The 24,358-nt window shown below is 35.8% G+C and overlaps 1 protein-coding gene across 3 annotated transcripts in view; it reads left to right on the forward strand.

The window, feature by feature from the left end:
* The first annotated feature begins 1,514 nt into the window (after positions 1-1,514).
* Positions 1,515-24,358, forward strand: part of LIPJ (lipase family member J) — a 28,710-nt gene continuing 5,866 nt past the window's right edge. The window contains exons 1-8 of one of the 3 annotated variants that reach the window (XM_037496553.2): positions 1,738-1,777; positions 8,783-8,891; positions 10,348-10,468; positions 15,946-16,144; positions 16,320-16,429; positions 17,939-18,075; positions 19,093-19,239; positions 22,239-22,310. In XM_037496553.2, coding sequence (XP_037352450.1) covers positions 8,790-8,891; positions 10,348-10,468; positions 15,946-16,144; positions 16,320-16,429; positions 17,939-18,075; positions 19,093-19,239; positions 22,239-22,310 — 888 coding nt within the window. In that variant the 5' untranslated portion in view covers positions 1,738-1,777; positions 8,783-8,789. Of the gene's footprint in view, positions 1,778-8,782; positions 8,892-10,347; positions 10,469-15,945; positions 16,145-16,319; positions 16,430-17,938; positions 18,076-19,092; positions 19,240-22,238; positions 22,311-24,358 lie in introns of all 3 variants that reach the window. The other 2 variants (XM_037496555.2, XM_037496554.2) reach the window with 2 other exon arrangements.

Genomic DNA, 24,358 nt, shown 5'->3' on the forward strand with positions numbered 1-24,358 from the left:
AAGGCACGAATGACTAGATGGTCTAGAAAATGTAGGATTGCAAAATAACTGGGACAGCTCTCTGCTCTCATATTTACTGTTTCTAGTCACATTGACTTTTCCCCTTAACTTTCTTTCCTATTCCTGGTCTTTGCAAGGCTGTATCGTCTGAATATTCAAGTTCACATTAAAAGTCACCACAAGACCTGAAACCATAAAATATATAGAAGGAAATATAGGCAAAACACTACGTGATTTGCACATCAAAGACATCTTTACAGACACATCACCCAAAGCAGTGATAGTGAAGGCAAAGATAAACAGCTGGGACTACATCAAATTAAAGAGCTTCTGCACAGCAAAAGAGACAATAACAAAAACAAAGAGAAACCCCACCAACTGGGAGAACATTTTTGCACCCAACACTAATGATAAAGGACTGATCACAAAAATCTGCAAAGAGCTGATGAGACTCAGCAACAACAAAGAAAATAATCCAGTCAAAAAATGGGCAGAAGAGCTAAAAAGAAACTTCTCTGAAGAGGAAATGCAAATGGCCAACAGGCATATGAAAATATGTTCAGCATCACTTGTCATCAGGGAAATGCAAATCAAAACTACCATGAGATACCATCTTACACCAGTGAGAATGGCACATATTAAAAAAACTAGCAACAACAAATGTTGGCGAGGGTGTGGAGAAAAAGGAACTCTTCTGCACTGTTGGTGGGAGTGCAAACTGGTCCAACCACTGTGGAGAGCTGTGTGGAGATTTCTGGACCTACTAAACATAGAGCTTCCATATGATCCAGCAATTCCACTCCTAGGTATTTACCCAAAGGACACAGAAACATCAATTCCAAAGAACACCTGCACCCCTATGTTTATAGCAGCACTGTTTACAATAGCTAAGCTTTGGAAACAACCCAAATGCCCAAAAATAGATGACTGGATCAAGAAGATGTGGTACATATATACCATGGAATATTACTCAGCATTCAAAAAAGATAAACACATGCAATTTGCAGCAACATGGATGGCACTGGAAGGGATCATGCTCAGCGAAATAAGCCAAAAAGAAAAAGAAAAATACCGGATGGTCTCACTCATAGCAGGAATCTAGAAAACTTAAATAAGGGACCAGGAAAACAAATAACTATAAGAAAGTGAAAATCAAAATCAACAAAAAACTACGGAACCAGAGACACTTTTAAGGGGGCGGGGGTGGGAGGGGAGAGATTGGGGTCAGAATGGGGGGGCTGCAATTGTATGGGGAATATAACAATAAAATTTATTATTAAAAAAAAAAGTCACCACATGACCTAAATAGTGACCCAGTAATTATCACATTAATTTGTTTCATTTTCTTCATATCAATCACTTTCAGAAGTTATCTGTTTTTTTTTTTTACTTGTTTATGGTTTACTTATTTTCATTTTTGTCTTCTCTTGGAATTTAAGCCCCAAGAGAGCAGAAACATTGTCATATTGAATACAGTATCACTGGCAACTAGAATCAAAGTTAGAATTCTCAGAGACTGAGGATTCACTGATTATTTGCCCATAAGGTATGGAAGTCCTTTGAGGATAATTCTTCAAGTAAAAGACTGAGTAGTAATTCAATTGGGTTATTTCAATATTCTTTCCCAGAGAGCACTTTTTTATATGATACAGTTTTAAAAATGAAAGTCTCATGTTCACTACTGGATCCCAGATTTTAGAAGGATCATTCAGAAACTGGTGCCATTCCCATGAAAAGTGACCAACTTGACAGCCTTGAAATTACCTTAACTGACCAGGTAAAGTGTGTAGAAATCTGTAGCCTAGACTTGGAGGGAACATAAAGGGGTCTTTAGATATCTTAAAGACTTTTTAGCTATAGGGAAGGTTATTTGTACATAAGGGAGAAAAATAATTAGACCTTTTCAGTAGATTCAAATCAATTGGTAAAAACTACAAAAAGGTAGATTTGGACTTAACTGAAAGAACATATTTGAGAAATTTGGAGCCTTAGACCTCTGTTCTCTTTTGTCAGGATTGCTTCTGCTCTTTCAGGTTTTTTGTGATTCAATATAAATTTCAGTAATTTTTTTTTTAAATTTCTTTAAAGCATGTCATTGAAATTTTGACAGGGATTGTATTAAATCTGCATATTGCTTCATAAAATGACCATTTTAACAATGTTAATTCTTCCAAATCACGAATAGAGAATATCTTTCCATTTCTTTGTGTCATCTTTTATTTCCCTTAACAATTTCATCGTAGACATCCTTCACCCTCCTGTGATAAGTTTATTCTTAGGTATTTAATTCTTTATGATACAACAGTAAATGGAATAGTTTTCCTGATTTCTTTGTTTTCCACTTCATTATTTGCATATGGGAACACAACAAATTTTTGTGTATTGATTTTGTAGCAGACCACTTGACTGTACTGATTATTTCAATTAGTTTCTTAGTGTAATCTTTAGTGTTTTCTATGTATATTGTCATCTGCAAATAATGACCTTTATTATGTCAATGCATATTTCATTTATCCCCATTTTTGGAGGATTTTCATCATAAATCAGTGATGAATCTTATCTAATACTTTCTATTAATATTATTAGTTTTTCCTCTTGCTAAGGTGGTGAATTAAATTGATCAATTTGTGGATATCCTTGAAATAATTCCCATTTGGTCATGATATATGGTCTTTTTAAGGTACTGCTAAATTTAGTTTGCTGAGATTTTGTTAAAGATTTTTGCATCTATGTTCATCAGGATATTAGTTTGTAGTTTTCTTTTCTGTGATGTCGTTGTCTACTTTTGGTATCAGAATTATGTACGCCTGACAAAATGAGTTTGAAAGAATTTCCTCTTCATCAAATTATAGGAAGAGTTTAAGAAGGATAGGTATCAGTTTGTCTTTGAAAGGACTTGGTTCTTTGTCTTTGGTAGAACTACTGAAACCATCTGGTTCTGGGCTTTGATACTTGGGAAGTTGAATGCTATTTCAATTTCCTTGTTTGGTAAAGATCTATTTAGGTTTTCTATTTCTTCATGGTTCAGTCTTACAGGGTTGCATGCTTATAATAATTTGTCCATTTCTTCTGGGTTAGCCCATTTATTAGCATCCATATGTTCATTGTTTCTCTTATAATCCTCTGTATTTCTTGGATATCTGTTGTAACTTCTCTGTCATTTCTGATTCTATTTGTTAAGAATTTTCACCCCTTTTTTCCTTTGTGAGCTTAGCTAAAGGTTTGCCTATTTAATCAATTTTTGAAGAGCCCGCTTTTGATTTCATTGATCTTTTGAACTGTCTTTTTGGTTATTACATTGTTTATTTCCACTTAAATTTTTATTATTTTCTTCCTTCTTCTGACTTTTGGTTTTGTTTCTTCCTTTTTCTAGCTCCTTAAGGTGAAAAGTTAGATTATTATTTGAGTTTCTTATTTCTTGATCTGAGCCTATATTGCTGTGTGCTTCCATCTTAGTACAGCGTTTACTGTATCCCAGAGGCTCCGGTAGCTCAAGTCTTTATTTTCATTCATGTCTAGGTATTTTTTAACTATATTATGTCACTTTTGAACTCGGTATGACTTGCAAATATTTTCTACCAATCTTTGACTTATCATTTTTTGTTAAAAACATTGTTCAAGGTACAGACGTTGTTAATTTATTGATTTCTCTCACATAGTTTCTATTTTTCATGTTATATTTAAGAAATATTTGTTAAGACAAAGTCACAATGGTTATCACTTATGTTTTCTTAAGGAATTTTTATGGTGGTATTAGGTTTTAAAATTATGTCTATGGTACATTTTTAGTTAATATTTTTATTTGGTACTGTAGATGGATGGATCAAAGTTCATGTTTTTTCATATGTATATCTAATTATTTCCAAACCTTTTGTTTTGAACTGAATTGCCTCTGCATCTTCATTGAGAATCAGTCGATCAGTTGATTTATTCTGAACACTATCCTCATCTGGTTACCGAATAAATCTTGTTAATGCCAGTACCACATTATACTTTTGTTTTATAATAAATAAGTCTTTAAGTCAGGTTTTGTAAGGATTCCAATAATGTTCTTTTTCAAAATTATATTTGACTTTTCTAGGTTCTTATCATTTCCACATCATATTTGAAAATAGGTTGTTAATTCTACAAAAATAACCTTTGGGACTTTGGGGTCGTATTTCTCAAGTTTTCTATTTTTTAACTGATTTTCTGTGTGTGTGCTTTATCGATTGTATGTTAATATCTCCAGCTGTAATTGGAGATTTTTTTTTTTGATAACAAATCTTGTGCATGTAGGATTTTTTATTTTTTTTAAATAATAAATTTTATTTTTATATTCCCCATACAATTGCAACCTCCCCATTTTGACCCCAATCCCTCCCCTCCCACCCCCCACCCCCCAAAAGTGTCTCTGGTTCATAGTTTTTTGTTGATTTTGATTTTCACGTTCTTCTAGTTATTCATTTTCCTGGTCCCTTATTTAAGTTTTCTAGATTCCTGCTATGAGTGAGACCATTCGGTATTTTTCTTTTTCTTTCTGGCTTATTTCGCTGAGCATGATCCCTTCCAGCGCCATCCATGTTGCTGCAAATTGCATGTGTTTATCTTTTTTGAATGCTGAGTAATATTCCATGGTGTATATGTACCACATCTTCTTGATCCAGTCATCTATTTTTGGGCATTTGGGCTGTTTCCAAAGCTTAGCTATTGTAAACAGTGCTGCTATAAACATAGGGGTGCAGGTGTTCTTTGGAATTGATGTTTCTGTGTCCTTTGGGTAAATACCTAGGAGTGGAATTGCTGGATCATATGGAAGCTCTATGTTTAGTAGATCCAGAAATCTCCACACAGCTCTCCATAGTGGTTGGACCAGTTTGCACTCCCACCAACAGTGCAGGAGAGTTCCTTTTTCTCCACAACCTCGCCAACATTTGTTGTTGCTAGTTTTTTTTAATATGTGCCATTCTCACTGGTGTAAGATGGTATCTCATGGTAGTTTTGATTTGCATTTCCCTGGTTACAGGTGATGTTGAACATTTTTTCATATGCCTGTTGGCCATTTGCATTTCCTCTTCAGAGAAGTTTCTTTTTAGCTCTTCTGCCCATTTTTGGACTGGATTATTTTCTTTGTTTGTGTTGAGTCTCATCAGCTCTTTGCAGATTTTTGTGATCAGTCCTTTATCATTAGTGTTGTGTGCAAAAATGTTCTCCCAGTTGGTGAGGTTTCTCTTTGTTTTTGTTACTGTCTCTTTTGCTGTGCAGAAGCTCTTTAATTTGATGTAGTCCCAGCTGTTTATCTTTGCCTTCACTATCACTGCTTTGGGTGATGTGTCTGTAAAGATGTCTTTGATGTGAATATCACGTAGTGCTTTGCCTATATTTACTTCTATGTATTTTATGGTTTCAAGTCTTATGTCTAGTTCTTTAATCCATTTTGAGTTGATTTTTGTGTATGGTGTGAGGTAGTGGTCAAGCTTCATTCTTTTGCATGTAGCGACCCAGTTTTCCCAGCACCATTTATTGAATAAACTTTCTTTGCTCCAATGCATAATCTTTGCTCCTTTGTCAAAGATTAGTTGACCATAAATCTGTGGGTTTATTTCTGGATTTTCTATTTGATTCCATTGGTCTGTATGTCTGTTCTTGTTCCAATACCATGCAGTTTTGATGATTATGGCTTTGTAGTAGAGTTTGAAATCTGGGAATGTGATGCCTCCATTGCCTTCTTTTTTTTTCAGGAGAGCTTTGGCTATTCGGGGTTTTTTGTGATTCCATATGAATTTCATCAATAATTGTTCTATTTCTTTGAAGAATGCCATTGAAATTTTGATTGGAATAGCATTGAATCTGTATATTGCTTTTGGTAGGATGGCCATTTTAATAATGTTTATTCTTCCAATCCATGAGCAGGGGATGTCTTTCCATTTCTTTGTGTCTTCTTCTATTTCTTTTAACAGTGTCTTATAGTTTTCTTTGTATAGGTCCTTTACCTCTTTTGTTAGATTTATTCCCAAATATTTGATTTTTTTTGTTTCAATAATAAAAGGGATGGTTTTTTTGATTTCTTCTTCTTCAGATTTATTGTTTGTGTATAGGAAGGCTACTGACTTTTGCGTGTTGATTTTGTATCCTGCCACTTTACTGAACTGATTGATTAGTTGAATTAGTTTTTCTGTGGAGTTTTTGGGGTTCTCTACGTATATTATCATATCATCTGCAAATAGTGATAGTTTGACTTCTTCTTTTCCTATTTGGATTCCTTGGATGTCTTTCTCTTGTCTTATTGCTCTGGCTAGGACTTCCAGTATTATATTGAAAAGCAGTGGTGAGAGTGGACATCCTTGTCTTGTTCCAGATCTTAATGGAATTGCCTTCAGCTTTTCACCATTGAGAATGATACTGGCTGTTGGCTTGTCATAGATGGCCTTTATGATGTTGAGGTATGTTCCTTGTATCCCAAGAATTTCAAGGGCTTTTATCATGAATGGGTGTTGCACTTTGTCGAAAGCTTTCTCAGCATCTATTGATATTATCATATGGTTTTTATATTTCTTTTTGTTGATGTGTTGGATAACGTTGATTGATTTTCGGATGTTAAACCATCCTTGTGTCCCTGGAATGAATCCTACTTGGTCGTGGTGAATTATCTTATGGATACATTGGTGGATTCTGATAGCTAAAATTTTATTGAGGATTTTTGCATCAGTGTTCATTAGGGAGATTGGCCTGTAGTTTTCCTTTTTTTGTGTTGTCCTTGTTCGGTTTTGGTATTAGTGTAATGTTGGCTTCATAGAACGTGTTTGGTATTGTCCCTTCCTTCTCAATTTTTTGGAAGAGTTTGTGAAGGATAGGCACTAATTCGTCTCTGAATCTTTGGTAGAATTCATTTGTAAATTCATCAGGTCCTGGGCTTTAGTTTTTGGGGAGGTTTTTGATTACCATTTCAATTTCGCTGCTTGTAATTGGTCTGTTTAGGTGTTCTATTTCTTCTTTATCTAGCTTTGGGTGATTGTAGAGTTGTAGGAATTTGTCCATCTCCTCTAGATTGTTGAACTTGTTTCCATATAACTGTTCATAGTAGTTACTGATTATTCTTTTGATTTCTGCTGTGTCCGTTGTGATTTCTCCTCTTTCATTGATGATCCTGTTTATTTGTGCTTTCTCCCTTTTTTCCTTTGTGAGCCTGGCTAGGGGTTTGTCTATTTTATTGATTTTTTCAAAGAACCAGCTCTTGGTTTCATTGATCTTTTGGATTGTTTTTTTAGTTTCAATTTCATTTATTTCTGCTTTGGTTTTTATTATTTCTTTTCTTCTACTGGTTTTGGGTTTTTTTGTTGTTCTTTTTCTAGATCTTTGAGCTTCGAGATTAAGTTGTTTCTTTGAGTTCTTTCTTGTTTCTTGATGTGAGCTTCTATTGCTATGTATTTTCCTCTTATTACTGCTTTTGCTGCATCCCATACATTTAGGATATTGGTGTCCTCCTTGTCATTCAATTTGAAGAATTTTTTAATTTCTTCTTTGATCTCCTCATTAGTCCAGTGGTCTTCCAGTAGTGTGGTTTTTAATCTCCATGAGGTAGGAAAGTTCCTTGCCTTCTTTTTATGGTTTATTTCTATTTTGATGCCTTCATGGTCAGAAGTGTAATTGGAGATTTATATATTCCCTCTTACGGCTCTATCACTTTTTGCTTATTGTGCTTTGAATCTCAGTTATTAGGTACATGAACATTTGTTAATAGATTGATAAACTCTTGTGAATTGACCACTATATTATTATGCAATGGTACTGTTTCTTCTTGTTATATTTTTTTTCTTCTAAAATCTATGCTGCTTGATATTAATATAGATTTGATTGGTATTAGAATGCTGTATTATTTTTAATTTTTTTTTTTGTTTATTTATATATGCACTGGGTACAGTCAGAAGCGCGGGAGGGTGAGAGAATTCACCAGAGCCAGAGCGGGGAGCAGAGCAGGCAGAAGGACCGAAGTACACTGCTGAGGGGAGCAGCGGGCGGCAGGAGAGGTCTGCGCGCCATGTGGGACCCTCCCCTGGTGGCCGGGGAGCAGCCGGGGATCGAACTGGCGCTGCAGAGGCCGTGGGCAGCTTCGCAACCCAGCGCTCAACCGCTGCACCACCGGGGAGGCCCTATTTTTAATCTTTTTATTGGCCTGATGTTTTAGAATTTAGAGTACTGAGAACTCACATTTCTGTAAACGAAATAAAGTTTGGACCCTAAGAGGCCAGAAGAAAATTGTTATTCAAGCTTTCTAATCTTCCCAGCTGTCTCCCTTCCTTTCCCTAATCCCAATGACCTTTAAAATACTTAAAATAAATGTTAATATGGTAGGACTATTATTCCATCATTTGTTCAGCTATCAATTAAATTGCAATAGCTGATCGAGCTCTCAGAATTGTACTAAGGAATACATAACGGATTTTTCAAAGATGGTGTGTGGGCTATAAAATAGGTTAGTTGGAAAGTATGAACTTTGGAATGAAGTAGGCCTGAATCTGAATCACACCTGCCAATTTTATATTATCATCCTTGGATAATATTATCCTTAGACAATATTCCCCACTTCACAGAGTCATTTAAACATGCAAATGGGGGCCTCCCCTGGTGGCGTAGTGGTTGAGCGCTGGGCTGCCAGGCTGCCCGCAGCCTCTGCAGCGCCAGTTCGTTCCCAGCCGCCGGCGAGGGTCCCACAAAAAACAGAAACAAAAACAAAAAAAAAAAACATTCAAATGGTATTACTTTGGCAATTTTAATAGTGTTAAAATCTCCCTTTTATATATAGATCCCAAATGTGGTACTTTTTCATGGTGATATCCTTTATTCAAATTCTTGGAACTCATGGTACTTTTCAACATGGAAGATCTGTGAATCCTGAAGCAAATATGAATATTGTAAGTTTCTAGGAAGTAAGTGCTAAGCTGCAGAAATAACAGAAAATGCTAATGCTACTCTTCAATTTCAAATTTGATCTACAGTCAAATATATTTTCCTGTATTCATATATTTTGATATAGGTTAACTAATTTTCCCTAACTACTATTTTATAGCTCACAGTTTGCCCTTCAGTCTTATTCTATCTCTGTGATGAAAATATATATGACTAGAGCAGGTCTCAGATAAAGTTGTTTCAGTCAATGTCATTTTCTAACGCTGATGAAAAAGCTGATGACTTTTTTCATTGAATAAAACATTTTATTCTGCTTTAATTATATGTCATTTTGTTTAAAGTCACAGTCCAGGAACCTATGGATTACCTTAAGTATTAACTTGCTATATATCACACAATAATAGATTACTTATAAATTTTCTCTTCTATATGCTTATATATACAAATTTTAGATATAAGTTTAGCTATATGCATAGACAAGTAAGAATTTATGAAATACACATGTATTTTCATATTTAAAAAACATATAGGTGAATAGATAAAGGTATAGTGATTAGTAGTAGCAGTAATAGATTAGTATTTGAGATATCTTCTTGAAGACTGAGGTCTTAATTTTTGTTTTCTTTATCCATGAATCTTAGTGTCTAAGAATGATGCTTAGTAGTATTAATATGCAGAATGAAGGGTGTCCTAGTAACCCCAAACTTGCACACTCTAAAGAGATTCTGCCATCTGCCACATAAAGACAAAGCATACTATTAGCATGAAAGAACTTTAATACAATAGTGTGCATAGAGAGAGAAGAGAAGAAAGGGTAATAATTTTCTAATAAAACATCCAATGTTATTCATCCCCTTGTGGGTAAGTGCCCAGCCCAACAGTCTTGGCCTAAAGCAGGGCCACTGAGGCCTGAAAACTTGCCACAAGTTTAAGGCACCTGGCAGGAAACCATCGGAAAAGGGTAGAAGGGGCCAGACAAGTCTAGAATGAAAAACAAAATCAGAGTACAAATCAAGGTAAAGGTTGCCATTGGTCTCTCACCCAAGTCTCTTCCAAGTGTAGAGACGCTTGTTTTGACACATGAGTTTCCTTCCATGTCCTCCAAGGACCTGGTGCCCATACAAAGCTGAGAAGCAAGCACAACTTTTTCACATGTCTCTGCTCCACATGCCTCCTCCAATTCTCCTCCATTGTCTCCTCTGTCTGTCCTCCAAGTGTTCTATATTTCCACCTGGCCACTCGGCTCTGCTCCTCCTCAGGTGGGGCAGGGAACCCAGAACCTCCCCCTTTCATGAAGATTAGTCTCTAACAGCGAATTAGTAACAATAAAAAAAAAAAAGCCCTGAGATTTAGGGAGAATACAAAATGTTCATTTTTACATAATACGTTAGAAATGGCAGGTAACTCAGCTTAATTGACTAGCAAACTTTCTCTAAAATATGTGTGTTTTTCTTTATGTAGAGTGAAATTATTTCCTACTGGGGCTACCCAGATGAAAAGTATGATGTCATAACTAAAGATGGCTATATCCTTGGCCTTTACAGAATTCCTTATGGGAAGACGAAAAGTTTTAACAATACAGGTAATATTCAACTTCATATAAATTGATTACTCCCTGGGTCTTGAAGTTCCTAGCTCTTACATTTCTTCTCAATGAGTGTAGAATAAGAAAAGGCTTTGGAAAGCAAGAGTTAACTTCTTATATACCTGCCCACATGCTCAAGAAGAGAATGATATTCCATTAGCTTCCTGTTCATGGAGTGTTATTAACGTGGCCTCCCTGGTGATGTAAGGGGTTAAGCACAGCACTTTGAAGCTATAGCCTCTGCAGCACCAGTTCGATACACCCCCCACCCATCCCCACAGGCTAGGAAGCTACCCACGTGGTGCAGCAGACCTCTCCTGACTCTCATACTGCTCCCCTCAGCAGTGTATTTCAGCCAGTCCACCTGTTCTGTTCCCCACTCTGTATCTGGTGAATCCTCTCACCCCCACACCTCTGGCCTGTACCCAGTTCTTATATGCATAAATAAATAAACCTTTAAAAAAAATAAGTGTGGTGGAACATATGCTGTTCCTTCCAGGATTTCTCTGTGTATCACTTTGCTTAGCCATGTCAATTGTCTAGAATCTCTGAAACACAATAACATCATTCCATGGGCTTGACTTTGTGACTGGCTTGTCATCTTAGCTGTGCCAGTTACCATAAACTGATTATGTAACTGATTATTTTTGCTTATTTGTCTAATTGCTCACAAAATGTCAGGTTTTTTTTTTTTTCTTTTCTCCTTAGATTTTTTTCTCTGAAAAGAATATTTCTCATAATATTCTCTCACAAGTTCTTACTTTGAACATTAAAGCACATTCAGAGAAAAAACATGAATTTGAAACAACCTCAATGAATATAATTTCAGATCCTTACAAAGGTCATATCTACTAGGTAGAAAATGTTAACATAGATTTTAAATCATTATAGTAATGATTCCTCAGGGTATGACCTGATTTTTCAAATACTGTAATAAAAGATTTCAAGATAATTTTGAAATACAAGTGACTTAGAGTTCTCTAGAAGCAGACCTGAGATAAGAATTTATTGTCGACTGCTAGCTGGAAAAAATAAAGTGGAAATTAAGATAGGGAGGGAAAGGATCGAAGGAAGGATGGGACTCAACTAGTCTAGCTCATAAATCCATGAATCACACAACACTCATAAATCCATGAATCATACCTTGAAGGTAGGGAGCTAGCTTTTTGGATCGTAATTATCATCACTTATTCATTGACTGAACACTAATCTTTGAAAGTAGAATAATCTCATGGAAGAGGCAATTCCCATTTGGTTGGAGGTAATTTTATAGAGAAAGAGGCAATAATGAACTCTCTTGGAAAACAGCTGGAAATATACTTAGTAAAGGAAATCTGGGTGGGGCACACCAAAATAATCCAATAGACTGTGCCCTTTGTACTACTCAAACCCCTTATTTTTCACATTAAATTTATTTCAATCAGGTACAACTTTTTCAGGATTCTGGTAGGTCAGAATTTCCTTCAATTGCTGGAATACATGGGGAAACTTAGGAGAAGAAGGTTAGTATGTGTAAATTACTACATATGCTATTGCAGCTGCTCCATGTCATAACTGATACTTAAAATTTCTCTACCATCCATTGTAGATCCCCTCCTTCTAACTTAGCTCCTTGTGTTGTAAGCCTCAGCCTTAAGAGCTACTATCATTCAACCCTCGTTTTTCATCCCTAAGAGCTACTATAGCTGTGGCAGGTCATAGATACTGTTTCTTGTACATTTAAAATTAAAACAGGGCATCAAAGAAACAAAAAAATGCTCCAGGACATCACATGAATACCAAATATATTAAATATAATTTTTAAATCTCTGTCTTCATTATGTGTCAGTAGCCCTATCTTTGTATGATGATCTGGGTCAGTTATTCCTGCCAGTATAATAATGAATTTCTTTGTTTCCCAGTCTTCCAACATGAGGAGCCCAAAGTGACAAGTCAACTTTAAGTTGATGGGGATGCTTACTGTGTGCCCTGGTAGAAGCATTTTCTCTTTATAAACAAGTGCCTTTAGATCTATGGAAACTAAAATTGTGAGAATGGAAAGTATAAATCCCTCAATGAGTTACTGGGAGTGATAGTGGAAACACACTTAATCCTATCTCCCTTTTCTTTCTAACTTAGCTCCGTGTTAGAAAGGAGCTTGCATTCTAGAATTATAACCAATAGGATGACTCAACTAATAGATGTCAGCCAGATACTATTTTTAACCATCCCAGTGCTTGTGCAATGGACTCAAAAAAGGAGGCCTAGACATAGGCCTTCTTGTTAGAAAGGAGCCTGCATTCTAGCACTATATTATGCTCTTTTGTTTAACGTGTGTAAAAAAATTCAAAGGAAAACATTTGTATTTCCAAGATATCATTTTCCAGATAACATTATCACTGAGGCTTCAAGTTGTTATTTCATTGCTCTCAATAATCAAATTATTTCATCCTGCATTTTTTTGATGTAATTATGTGATAGAACATGGATAATAAGGCCCTATACCAATGGATGCACCTTCTTTGATATGAAGTGAATCCCTTAATTTAACATCATGCTATGAGGAAGACAATGGTGGTACTCTGAAAACTCTTGAGTAGAGGTGCTGGCTGTGGTCCTGTGGGAAGGAAAAGTAAATCTTAGCAGAAATGAATCAATCAATCCTACTCATAAGGAATTGTTACCCTTTCTAGGGAAAGAAGTTCTAATATATCTAACTTGTCTCCAAGTGTCTGGTTTGGCTTACTTGAGGGGTGGTACCATGTGAGAACTCTTACTGGAGTAGAAAAAGCTGCCTTGGTGAGGGAGGCCCATGTCTCGGCCCCCTTTTTTGAGTCCATGATACTTCTAGTATTCTATATATGCCAAAATGGCAACAGAAGTTCTGCATTTCCCAGCTTTTAAATTCTGCTGGTAAATGGAATATCCCCCAAGCCCTCCAAAGGCACATTTGTCAGCTGGTGGATATTCTGGTTTTATTTAATAGGGTTAGCATGCCTATATGTAAATGCTTTTATCAGTTTCTACACAATGTGATTATAATTCTGGACTTTTCTAATCTTCCAAGAAATAAACAGCTGAATGTCAGAACTGACCTCTGAAACTATTGCCAGTGTGTTGAATTCTTTGTCATAGGAATGTGATTTTATATGAATGGGTTTTCTCTTATCCAGGTCTATATATGTGTGCACATGTCCCCCTTTAATCCAAAAGCTTCAGGATCCATTCCAGAGACATGCACTCCCAGTTCTGTTGCATACGTATTACCAGATTTTGTAGCTCCTGTAGGATATAATCTCTTCTTTTCCCTAAGCAGATCCAATATTCTTCAGTAAGTCATGCTAGAATTTAACCATAGTCACTGAGTATCCAGGAAAGGATTGGGGTGAATCTTGTGGCAGGAAAGTCCTGATCTGCAAGGTATCTCTGACAGAGAGTTATTATCTTCTAACAAAGAAGAGAGTGGGTCATGTTTTTATTTCCAGTGAGTTTAGGGAAATCTAGCTTTCAAGTTTATGAAGTTTTTCTACCAAGATGTCCTTACCTCAAGTCTCAGGGTCCTACAGCTTTATTAAGACTCATATGACATGAGATCTTCCTTACACAGAGAATTCAAACTACCTGAAATTTAAAGATTTATTTATTTTTGCTTAGAAGAACTGGGGTGTAGGCCAGAGGTACAGGGGTAACGGGTGAGAATATTCACCAGAGATAGAGTGGCAAGCAGAACAGGCAGATCTACCAAAATACACCCTGAGGAGAGCAGCAGGCAAGACAGGAAAGGTCTGCTGTGCCACATGTGTTAGTTCCCTGGCCAGGGATGGAACTCAGGCCCTCAAAGTGGGAGCACTAACACTTAATTCGTAGACCACCAGGGAGGCCTAAGTTTGACCATTCTTACAATTGAATCCCAGCCATAACTTTTACCTCAGTTTGCCCTCTAACTCTAGGAAATGAGGGTGTTTAGAGGCCTTCAAAGAGGTCTTATGATTTTTCATTTTGCTTTCATTGATGGTTGATTGCTCTGAGCCCTGTTATCTTCTCTCTTCAAAACACCGTCAAACACTCAGCAATAGCTACCCTGTTCCTTAGATCTCATAATTATATTTCCCCTGTGCCTTTTAACTGTCAGACACATTGTACAAGCCAGAACAGTAATTTACTGTATTGTCACAGGAATATTTTAAGTCATTGAAATGCTACAACATACTAGGCTCTTTCAGTATTCTACTTACCATCTACAGCCAGCCAGCCAGCAAGTAATGCATCTTCATCATCCCATCCTTAATTGTCAGCTTCCTTGACCACTTTTAGTAGTAACTCTTAGATCAGTTCTGTAGAAGCAGAGCCTGTAACAGGGATTTACTGAGAGAACCTCAGGAAAAAGGTAATGGAGAAAGCAGGAGAGCAGAGAAAGGAGTAGAGCAAGGAGGTGGTCTGCGCTGGAGTCTAGCTTCAACCCTACCTTTGTGCTAGATGGTTCAGGTATAAGTTGTCTCCTTCCCCAGTGTGGAGCTCCCATTTGGCCAAGATTACCAAGTGCTTTCTCCTGAGACCTGTGTATAGTTGGCAGCTAACACAACATCTGGAGATTAGGATCATCAGCCTAATTATAATAGTAGGATCTATGCAGAACACCAGTAGAATCACTGTTGTAGAGTATAATGTGTGACTGGCAATTCAGGCCTTAAAGTCACTTATAAACATAGCTTACATTATCCAAAAGTTATTACCCTTACATTATAACTCAAAAACTTTGGAAGTATACATTAGGACTCTGGGAACTCTGTTAGGTGACTAAAACAGTGGTTCTAATGATAATACTGATAATAAATGTCAGTGAAAAATGTCATTGTAAAATTATCTAATGAAATAAAAGCTGGGAAAATCCTATAATGTTTCATGTAGTATGTTGTTTAAAATTCATGAATGTCCAAATCACATTGCCTATCTGAATATTCCAAATCTTTAAAAGTTTATATAATTATCTTTAAAGATTTATTTATTTATGCACACAATAACTGGGGTGTAGGCCAGAGGTATGTGGGGTGAGAGGATTCACCAGAGACAGAGTGGAGAGCAGAAGGGTGGACTGACTGAAATACACTGCTGAGGGGAGTAGGTGGCAAGTCAGGAGAGGTCTGCTGTGCCATGTGGGACATCTCCATGACTGGGGATCGAACTCATGCCGTGTGGTTGCTGATAGTTTCATAGTGCTGAGACTTAACCTCTTGGCCACCAGTAAGGCCCAAAAGTTTATATATTTAAATGAGACTTGACCAAATTGTCCACTTGGTCATTTGAAAGAAGTCCATTAGTGAACTGCATTAAACAATTCTGACATCAGTGGGGTTAAACATTAGTAACTCAACCTATGTATACAGTTTTTTAAATAAACCTTTAAATTGGCATATAGCGAAAGACTGAAATTCAGATGAGATTTTCATGTAGACAATACATGATTTAAATAGTGATTATCTGTATTTTTTTCCCAGCTCAGAGGTTTGTTGTATACTTGCAACATGGCTTGTTTACATCTGCCAGCAGCTGGATTTCCAATCTACCTAACAACAGTCTGGGCTTCCTTCTGGCAGATGCTGGTTATGATGTGTGGATAGGGAACAGCAGAGGGACTACCTGGTCCAGGAAACACATATACCTAGAAACAAATTCCAAAGAATTCTGGGCATTCAGGTACAAATAAAGCCATATAATGTTTCATTTTATTTTATAAATGTATTGAACACTTTTTTGTTGTGTTTTGATAATACTCAAAAGAGGGTTGAAATAGCCTTTATTCATTTACTATCTTCAAATGTTAATATAATATCAGTATAAAATAAATTTTTATTTCCCCTTTTCTTTTTAGTTTTGATGAAATGGCTAAATATGACCTTCCAGCCTTCATTGATTTCATTATAAACCGAACTGGACAAAAAGAAATTTTTTATGTAGGACATTCACAGGGCACTACTATTGGTATGCTAAGAGAGATCACTATTAATATTCTTTAATTACTTTTTTAAAGATTGTAGATTTATTTATTAAGCTATAGGTAAGTTTATAGACTTACAAATGAAACAAAATAGAACTGTGATATAAGCATAGGCTAGCAATGCCCAGGAGCTAACACCCTGCTGACATTCCCAAGTCTTCTTTAGTCACAACAAATTGGTTATACAAGCAAAGTTGTCTGTCATTTTGTTTGTTTCTGATGTATCAAAGTTGGATATATACATTAAGATCAAAGTGAGATCATAACTATTATTTGTTCTGCAAATAGAACTTTAATAAATTTTTAAAAATATAGCCCAGGGTTTTGTGACCAAGAGACTTGAAAAGACTGTGTTTTTGTATTTAGGACACATTAAATTTAATAAATGCACAAAGATGAGAAAAGCCTTTCCATTTCTGAAAATGACTAGAAAAGGCCATGATCATGTAGTGGTTAGTACTCTGCACTGTGTGAAAATGACAAGGAAAGAACTTTCATCTCACAACATTACCTAATGTATAACAACTCTAATTTCAGAAAAAAAAATCCCTAAGACCCAATATAATTCTCTTACACAGTATTATAGACCTATTCCTTGCATTATTTCTACTTTGAAGGTAAAAAAATCCATTTTATAATAGAAGCCCATATTAAATATATAGAGTATAGAGTATTATTTTCTAGGCTGAAGAAATAAAAATGTGGGATTTTCTCATAGGAATAATCCACTTCCTACTAGAAAAAGTATGTTGGATAACAATCTAATCACATTTTTTATGGATATTTTTTCTGATCTTTATTAACTGTGAGTGTGACTTTGAGTCCAGGTTCTCATTAGCCATTCAATTATCAGGAGTCAGGAATTCCTAACACTTATTAAATAATGAAAAAATGGATGACATGCCAGAGTTTATCAGCCTATAATATGTTATATGATATATATTTCTTTGGTTACTTGACTTGTCAGAACTCAGGGGGATAAAAACAATCAATAAAAATGAGAAGATATGTAAGTTGATGGCTTGATGTCAAAAAAGGAAAAACTACCATTTGTTATATTAATGACTCTAATCTACTAAAAATATATAAACTAATATTTAGTTTCCTAAGTAAAAGAAGGCAAAGAAGTTTTAAAATATATTCATAGTAAATATTAAATCAATTTGAGTATATTGAATCTCTCACCTCATTACCAGATAAACAAATATTTGATATTGCTTCTTATTTTTAAACCATGATGTTATAAAGCTAATTTATTGCTATATTATAATCATTTATAGTCTATAGATTTATTTTTAATCTTAATAATCGGCATTATGTTGTTATCAATATGCATATCTCATCCTGGGTAATCAATAAATGTTCGATAAGTGAATTAAGAAATAAGTACAGTAATTGTTCAGAATCTATTGAACATTTATTAGCCATGGTGTCATCTCTTATATGCTGGTAATTGCTTAAAAATAGTTAATTCTTTTCTTTCTTTCTTTCAGCTTTTATAACATTTTCCACCATGCCAAAGATAGCTGAAAGAATCAAAATATTTTTTGCCTTAGCACCAGTTTTTTCCATTAAATACTTAAAAAGCCCTTTAGTTAAAATGGCATACAAGTTGCAGTCAGTGTTCAAGGTATGTTATTCCATTATTCTGTGTGGTTGATAACCCAAAACAACAATGATTCTAAGCCTCAGAAAGTATTAATACTTACTGGAAGGAAAGGTAGAAAGGGGGTGGTAAATCAGGTAAATGCATTTAATTGTATGGTTAAAAATGGAGTTGAACTTATAGTGGTGAACATAAAGTATGATTTATAATGATGCATACCTAAAAACCTATATAACATTACAGTGCAATGCTACTTCAATACAACTTTTTTTTTTTCTTTCTCAGCCAAATAAAGTTTATTTCCTTTGTTCTCAAAACCCAGTCTTAAGACTATTATACATCCTTAGTCCTGGGCCTTACAGAATCACTTTCATGTCCAGAGAGGTTTCCCTGGAGCTATCTCCTTGCTTTTTCACTAATCAATAAATGCTGGCAGGTCAATACAACTTTTTTAAAAAAAGATTTATTAATGCATACAAGAGCTGGGGTATAGACCAGAGGTGTTGGGGGGGGGGTGAGAGGATTCACCAGAGACAGAGTGGGGAGCAGAACAGGCAGATTGATGAAATATACTACTGAGGAGTGAGGAGAGCAGAGAGTGGGGCAGGAGAAGTCTGCTGTGCCGTGCGGGTTAGCTCCCTGACCGGGGATTGAACTCATGCTGCAGTGGCTGGAGGTAGCTTCATAATGCTGAGACTTAACCCTTGTGCCATCAAGGAGGCCCAATACAGCATGTTTTAATTACGAAAAAGGTCTTGACTATGTTTGCACAGCCACATGTATGAACTGAATTTTTGGTTTCGATTATACTGGATCCTTTGTTTCTAGGAATAGGATTTTACTATGATACTTTTGGATTCCTCATCGGTAAGGGAAAATCTAGCATTTGAATCATATCTATCTTCTCCTTGCAAGATTTATCCTTAATTTAAATGTTTTAAACTGTAAGTTAATGTGTTTGATTGAAAACAGAAAATTTACCACATCATTTGTTGATTCTTTGGGCCTTCCAAATATGGATAAAGTAAATTTATTTTACAGGCTTTTACCGGCAACAAAGACTTTTTATCTAATACTTCATCTAAAAGATTCATTGGTTCAAAGTTGTGTCCACTAAAGATTTTTGGTGTTCTATGCCGTGAATTCTTGTTTATGATATATGGATATGACACAAAGAACTTAAATATGGTGAGAACAAGTTGTATTTTATATCCATTTTCAAAGATTTAAAAAGCAACTTTTAATAGTGTTTATTTTATGCTTGTGTATCATTTTATGGTTCATCTATGTATACTACTAGAAAGATTTTTAATCTTTCTGACTTTATTACTATATCAATATTGTGATGGTGATTACCTTGCTGAGATTTTGCTTCCTCCTTTATCTTGCTATCTATGAAGAACAGAGAGCAATTGCTGTGCTGGATATCTTTGTTAGCCTGTGCCATTGGGTATTAATTTCCTGAACTTTCTTGTATTTAGCTTTTCTTCCATTTTCTTGTTTCCCACAACTCCCTGCCTTCCCTGTTGATCCTTTTATAATTAGAACTAATGCCTGCCAAATATCTTCCATGCTTTTGACATTTATCAAAATTGCTCGAATGGAAAAACATCTTGGTGTTCAACCTGCTGCTACTGACATCATTTGGATTGATTGTATATAAATTCTATTAAAGATATAGGCATTTATTCTAAAAAGTTTTTCAGCACATTAAATTAATCCAAATTTGGCAAAACCTACTGTGACATTTGGATTAGTAGTTGGTTCCTGGGACTTTTAAGAACTTCTCAGTAACTACTAATGATTTTTGACTATTTACCATTTTCTTTTTCTCATATTATTGTACCATCTAGTATTAAATGTCTATCATGTGATGACTGGAAAAATAAATACAATATTTTTTTGTTTCATTCATTCAGTCTATGTTTTAGAAAGTATATTTGACCATCACTGTATTTTCTGTGGGTATCCCTCCTGGGACAAAAGTTGACAATGTCATAGGTTATAACATGATTATTTTCTATGTTCTCTGGGATTCTGAGCAGTTCGAACTGGAAAATTTTCACAGTGTGTATGGGAATAGTAAGTGTGATTGGTGGCATAGTTTAGTTTGATTCAATACTCTTGAGCCTTTTATATCAGTGGGAAGGCAGAGCTTGCCATGGAATTGTGTCTTATAGCCAGTATGAAAAAAAAAAAAAAAAAAGAGAGAACCTTGTAGTTTGTAAAGATTCAATAAGTGGAATCAATTCCATTTAACCTGGGCATGGGGAACTGAATAAGAGATCTGAAAGCAAGTTTTTTTTTAAAGATTTATTTATTTGTTCATACAAAAACTGAGGTACAGGCCAGAGGTGTGGGGGGTGAGAGGATTCACTGGAGACAGAGCAGGGAACAGAATAGGCAGACTGACTGAAATACACTGATTGAGGGGAGCAGTGGGCTAGTCAGGAGAGGTCTGTTGTGCCATGTGAGTTGCTCCCTGGCTGGCTGGGGATGGAACTCATGCTGCAGAGGCTGTGGACAGCTTCACCGGGCTGTGCTGAACCCCTTGTGCCACCAGGGATGCCCTGAAAGCAAATTTTAATGTCAGGAAGAATCGGTGATGAAAATTTTCACCAATGTAAATTGGAAAACATATTACCAAAGAACCCAAAATTTTGACTGTGTCCAAGTCTTAAGATTCTTTGATGAAGGTTTACAAAAATGGTTTACTTACAAAGAGAAATGTGCCTGAAATAAGTACTAGTATCAAGGATATGTGATTATGATTTGAGTTCCTTTAGAGGATGGATTCCTTCCTTCCTTTCTGATAAAGTTGAAGTAGAAACTCTGATAATCATTTCCTATTATTCATGGACATGCATGAAAGCTACTTATAATCTTCTTTGTCCAGAAGAATTAATTGAACAAGGTATATTGAATTGAGTAAGACTCTGACCCTCATTAGAGTAAAGAGTATTGCCCCTAATGTAAGGAACATCTGGAATATGGCATGCAGGATAAATATTACATGGGAACTTATTTCAAGCACAGTTAGAGTTATAATTAGAGGAGCCAAAGAATACCTAGAAGTTTTATAGTTTTGAGTTTTACATTGCAAAATGAGTTTGAGTTTAGTTTGTGAAGGTGTCAGATGTCTGGATTTGTTTATTTATTTGTTTATTTACTTATTTATTCAGTCCATGGGTGTCCAGTTATTCAAGCACAAATTAATAAAGAGATTATAATTTCTCTATTGCATTGCCTTCGCTCCTTTGTCAAAGATAAGTTCACTATATTTATAGAGACTTATTTCTGGGCTCTCTTATTTGCATCATAGACCTATTTGTCTTGTCTTTTGCCAGTGTAAAAGTGTCTTGATCACTACTTTTTCAGTGAGTCCTGAAGTTGTGTGCTGTCATTCCTTCAACTTTGTTTTTTCCCTTCAATATTGTGTTGGCTAGTCTCAGTTTTTAACCTCTCCATATAAATCGCACAACTTGTTTGTTGATAAACTTAAAATAAGTTGCTAAGTTTTGATAAGAATTATAGCAACACTGCCTTCATTGACTGAGGCTCCCAAGCATTAGATAGGTAATGCAAACCTAAAGTACAAATGGACACAAAGGCTGTGATACTTCTGATTCAGTTTCACTTTGGGTAGTATATTTAGAACATAGCATCCAGTTTATCACAGAGAAGATTTCTTTTTAAGTCTTCTAACTGCCTTTTTCATGCCTTGGGGTGAGTTTTGCTTTCCTCAAATAGCTAAATTCTCAAAAAGAAACTTTATTTTATGGGATTAGCAAATAACTTTAAGGAAAAGTGGTTTTAGTAATTCACTTTTTACTACTGATTCCTGTTTTTTTTTTTTCTCTTCCATTTATCCTGGTAATTTCTTTTTATCTTGCATTCTATAGTGTTTTCAAAAGATGTGAGTGTGAGGGTGTCCCATCGCTTTTAATAGTTTCCAGTACAGGGTGATGGACCCCATAATTTAGAAATCCAATAATAGCTTCTGACTTATGTGAAAATTGTACATTTAATACATACATTTATGTAAATAAAATTTGATTATTTTATTAGTTATTGAAAAGTAACTACATTTTCTTGAAATTATTTAGCTCAATAAATATAAAATATTATGATTGTACTAGTAAACATCAAAGATCTGGTTGAACAAAGCAATTATTTTTAACCCTCAGAGTCGCTTGGATGTATATATGTCACAAAACCCAGCAGGAACATCTGTTCAAAATATACTTCACTGGAGTCAGGTATAACTTTTAAAGTCACTTTCTTTTTTTTTCTTTTTTAAAAATATTCATTTATTTATTTATACAAGCACTGGGTACAGTCAGAAGCGCAGGAGGGTGAGAGAATTCACCAGAGCCAGAGTGGAGAGCGGAGAGCAGAACAGGCAAAGTGATGAAGTACACTGCTGAGGGGAGCAGCGGGTGGCAGGAGAGGTCTGTGCTCCATGTGGGACCCTCACCCGGCGGTCGGGGATCGAACCGGCGCTGCAGAGGCTGCGGGCAGCTTCGCAACCCAGCGCTCAACCGCTGTGCCACCGGGGAGGCCCTAAAGTCATTTTCAAAGTATAATTTTATACCTCATCATTCTACAGTCCTGCTATTGCCATAGAATGATAATTTTAGAAGGATTAAATGAAATTGTTACCTATTTGTGTAATTCTGTATAGTTTATTATGTGTATTACTATCATAATCTATTAGATGCTAAAATGAAACCACTGATCACAGCAACAAAAACCTTGCTTCATCTCTTAACACTTGCAAATTTAACACTACCATTTGTTTTCAGTGCATTTAGTAGAATCTGATTATGTTCATTTCCCCTCCTGATTATGTTTTTATCAAAAGGAGTTTCAAATTCTCTGTCTACCCATCTTCTCTTCTACCTTAAACCTCATTACAGATTAGAGCTATAAACCTTCTAAGAGCTGGAGCTCTGACAGCAGCAGGGGAGGTGTCCTCCCAGAGAGGACACACACAGGCAGTGCCTGTGCTTCAGGTCACAGGAGATGAAAGAGCAGTCAAGTCTTAGAATTGTCAAGTGATTTTTCCAGGTGTAGAGCTACAAAATGCAATATTTACAACTCAGACCTTAACTTTTCAATCTTCATGTGCTGGAGTGTTGTATTATATCACAGAAAAGGCAAAAGGGCATGAATTTAAGGGCCAAAAGTGTGTGTTTCACCCACATGTCTCCTCCATGTATCTATCTCTTCCACGTGTCTCTACAACTATCTCCACCAGGTGTCTCCTTCAAGAACCTGGTTGCCAGTTGAAACCTAAAAAAGCAAGAAAGATAAAGCCTGCATGTGTTCAGCCAAGTTGGGCTGCTTAACTATACACCTAGTTCCCAGTGACCCTCCCATTCAGGAAGTCAGATGCCCCCGCCAGGAGTTGTAGTCTTCAGCACCTAAACTTTCTTGGATGAGCAGATGGGGGTGTAGTCCTCCATCTGACATAAAAATATCAGGATAAAGTTCATTCAGGATGTCATTCATAGCTAGACTTCACTATTTACTTGCACATTAGATTAATTAACAAGGGGGAATTAAAGTTGCTAATGAGATGACCTGAAAGTAAGAAGATTATTCTGTATTGTTGAGATGAACCAATGTCTTTAAAGCTAGCAGAACTGGTAATGTCAAAAAGATAACGGTGATAGAAGCAAGATCAGAGTGTTGTAAATTGAGGACTCAAATCCACTGTTGTTAGTTTTAAAGATGGAGGAAGGACCCTTGAACAAAGGAATGTAGTTGGTTTCTAGAAGCTGGGAGGGACAAGAAAGCAGATTGTTCATTTGAGCCTCCAGGAAAGAGTATAGCCCTGCAGGCACCTTGATTTTTAACTCATTGAGACCCATTTTGGACTTGGAAACTCCTTAATTCTAAGATAATACATTTTGTGCTTTAAGTCACTAAATTGGTGGTAATTTGTTATGGCAGTCATAGGAAACTTAATATATCTTAACATGCCATTCAGGGGACTGCATGATTTAATTCCAAACCATCTCAATTTCATGGGTCAGTAAGCCATGGAATAGTCTTGAGCAGGGATGTAAAGAAAATACCTTCATATTTGCTGAGTAGAAAGGGGAAAGAGTAGAAGGAGAAAAATAAATAGTTTTTAAAAACATTTAAAAACATTCAAGAAAAATTTTTAATTTTATTTTTAAATTTAAATTTTATTTTTATATTCCCCATACAATTGCAACCACCTTATTTTGACTCCAATTCCTCCTTTCCCCGCCCCCCACCTCCCCATTGAGTGTCTCTGTTTCATAGTTGTTTGTTG

This window comes from Talpa occidentalis, unplaced genomic scaffold, assembly GCF_014898055.3.
Source record: "Talpa occidentalis isolate TD23 unplaced genomic scaffold, MPIMG_talOcc4v2.1 talOcc4.8, whole genome shotgun sequence".
Classification (NCBI taxonomy): domain Eukaryota; kingdom Metazoa; phylum Chordata; class Mammalia; order Eulipotyphla; family Talpidae; genus Talpa; species Talpa occidentalis.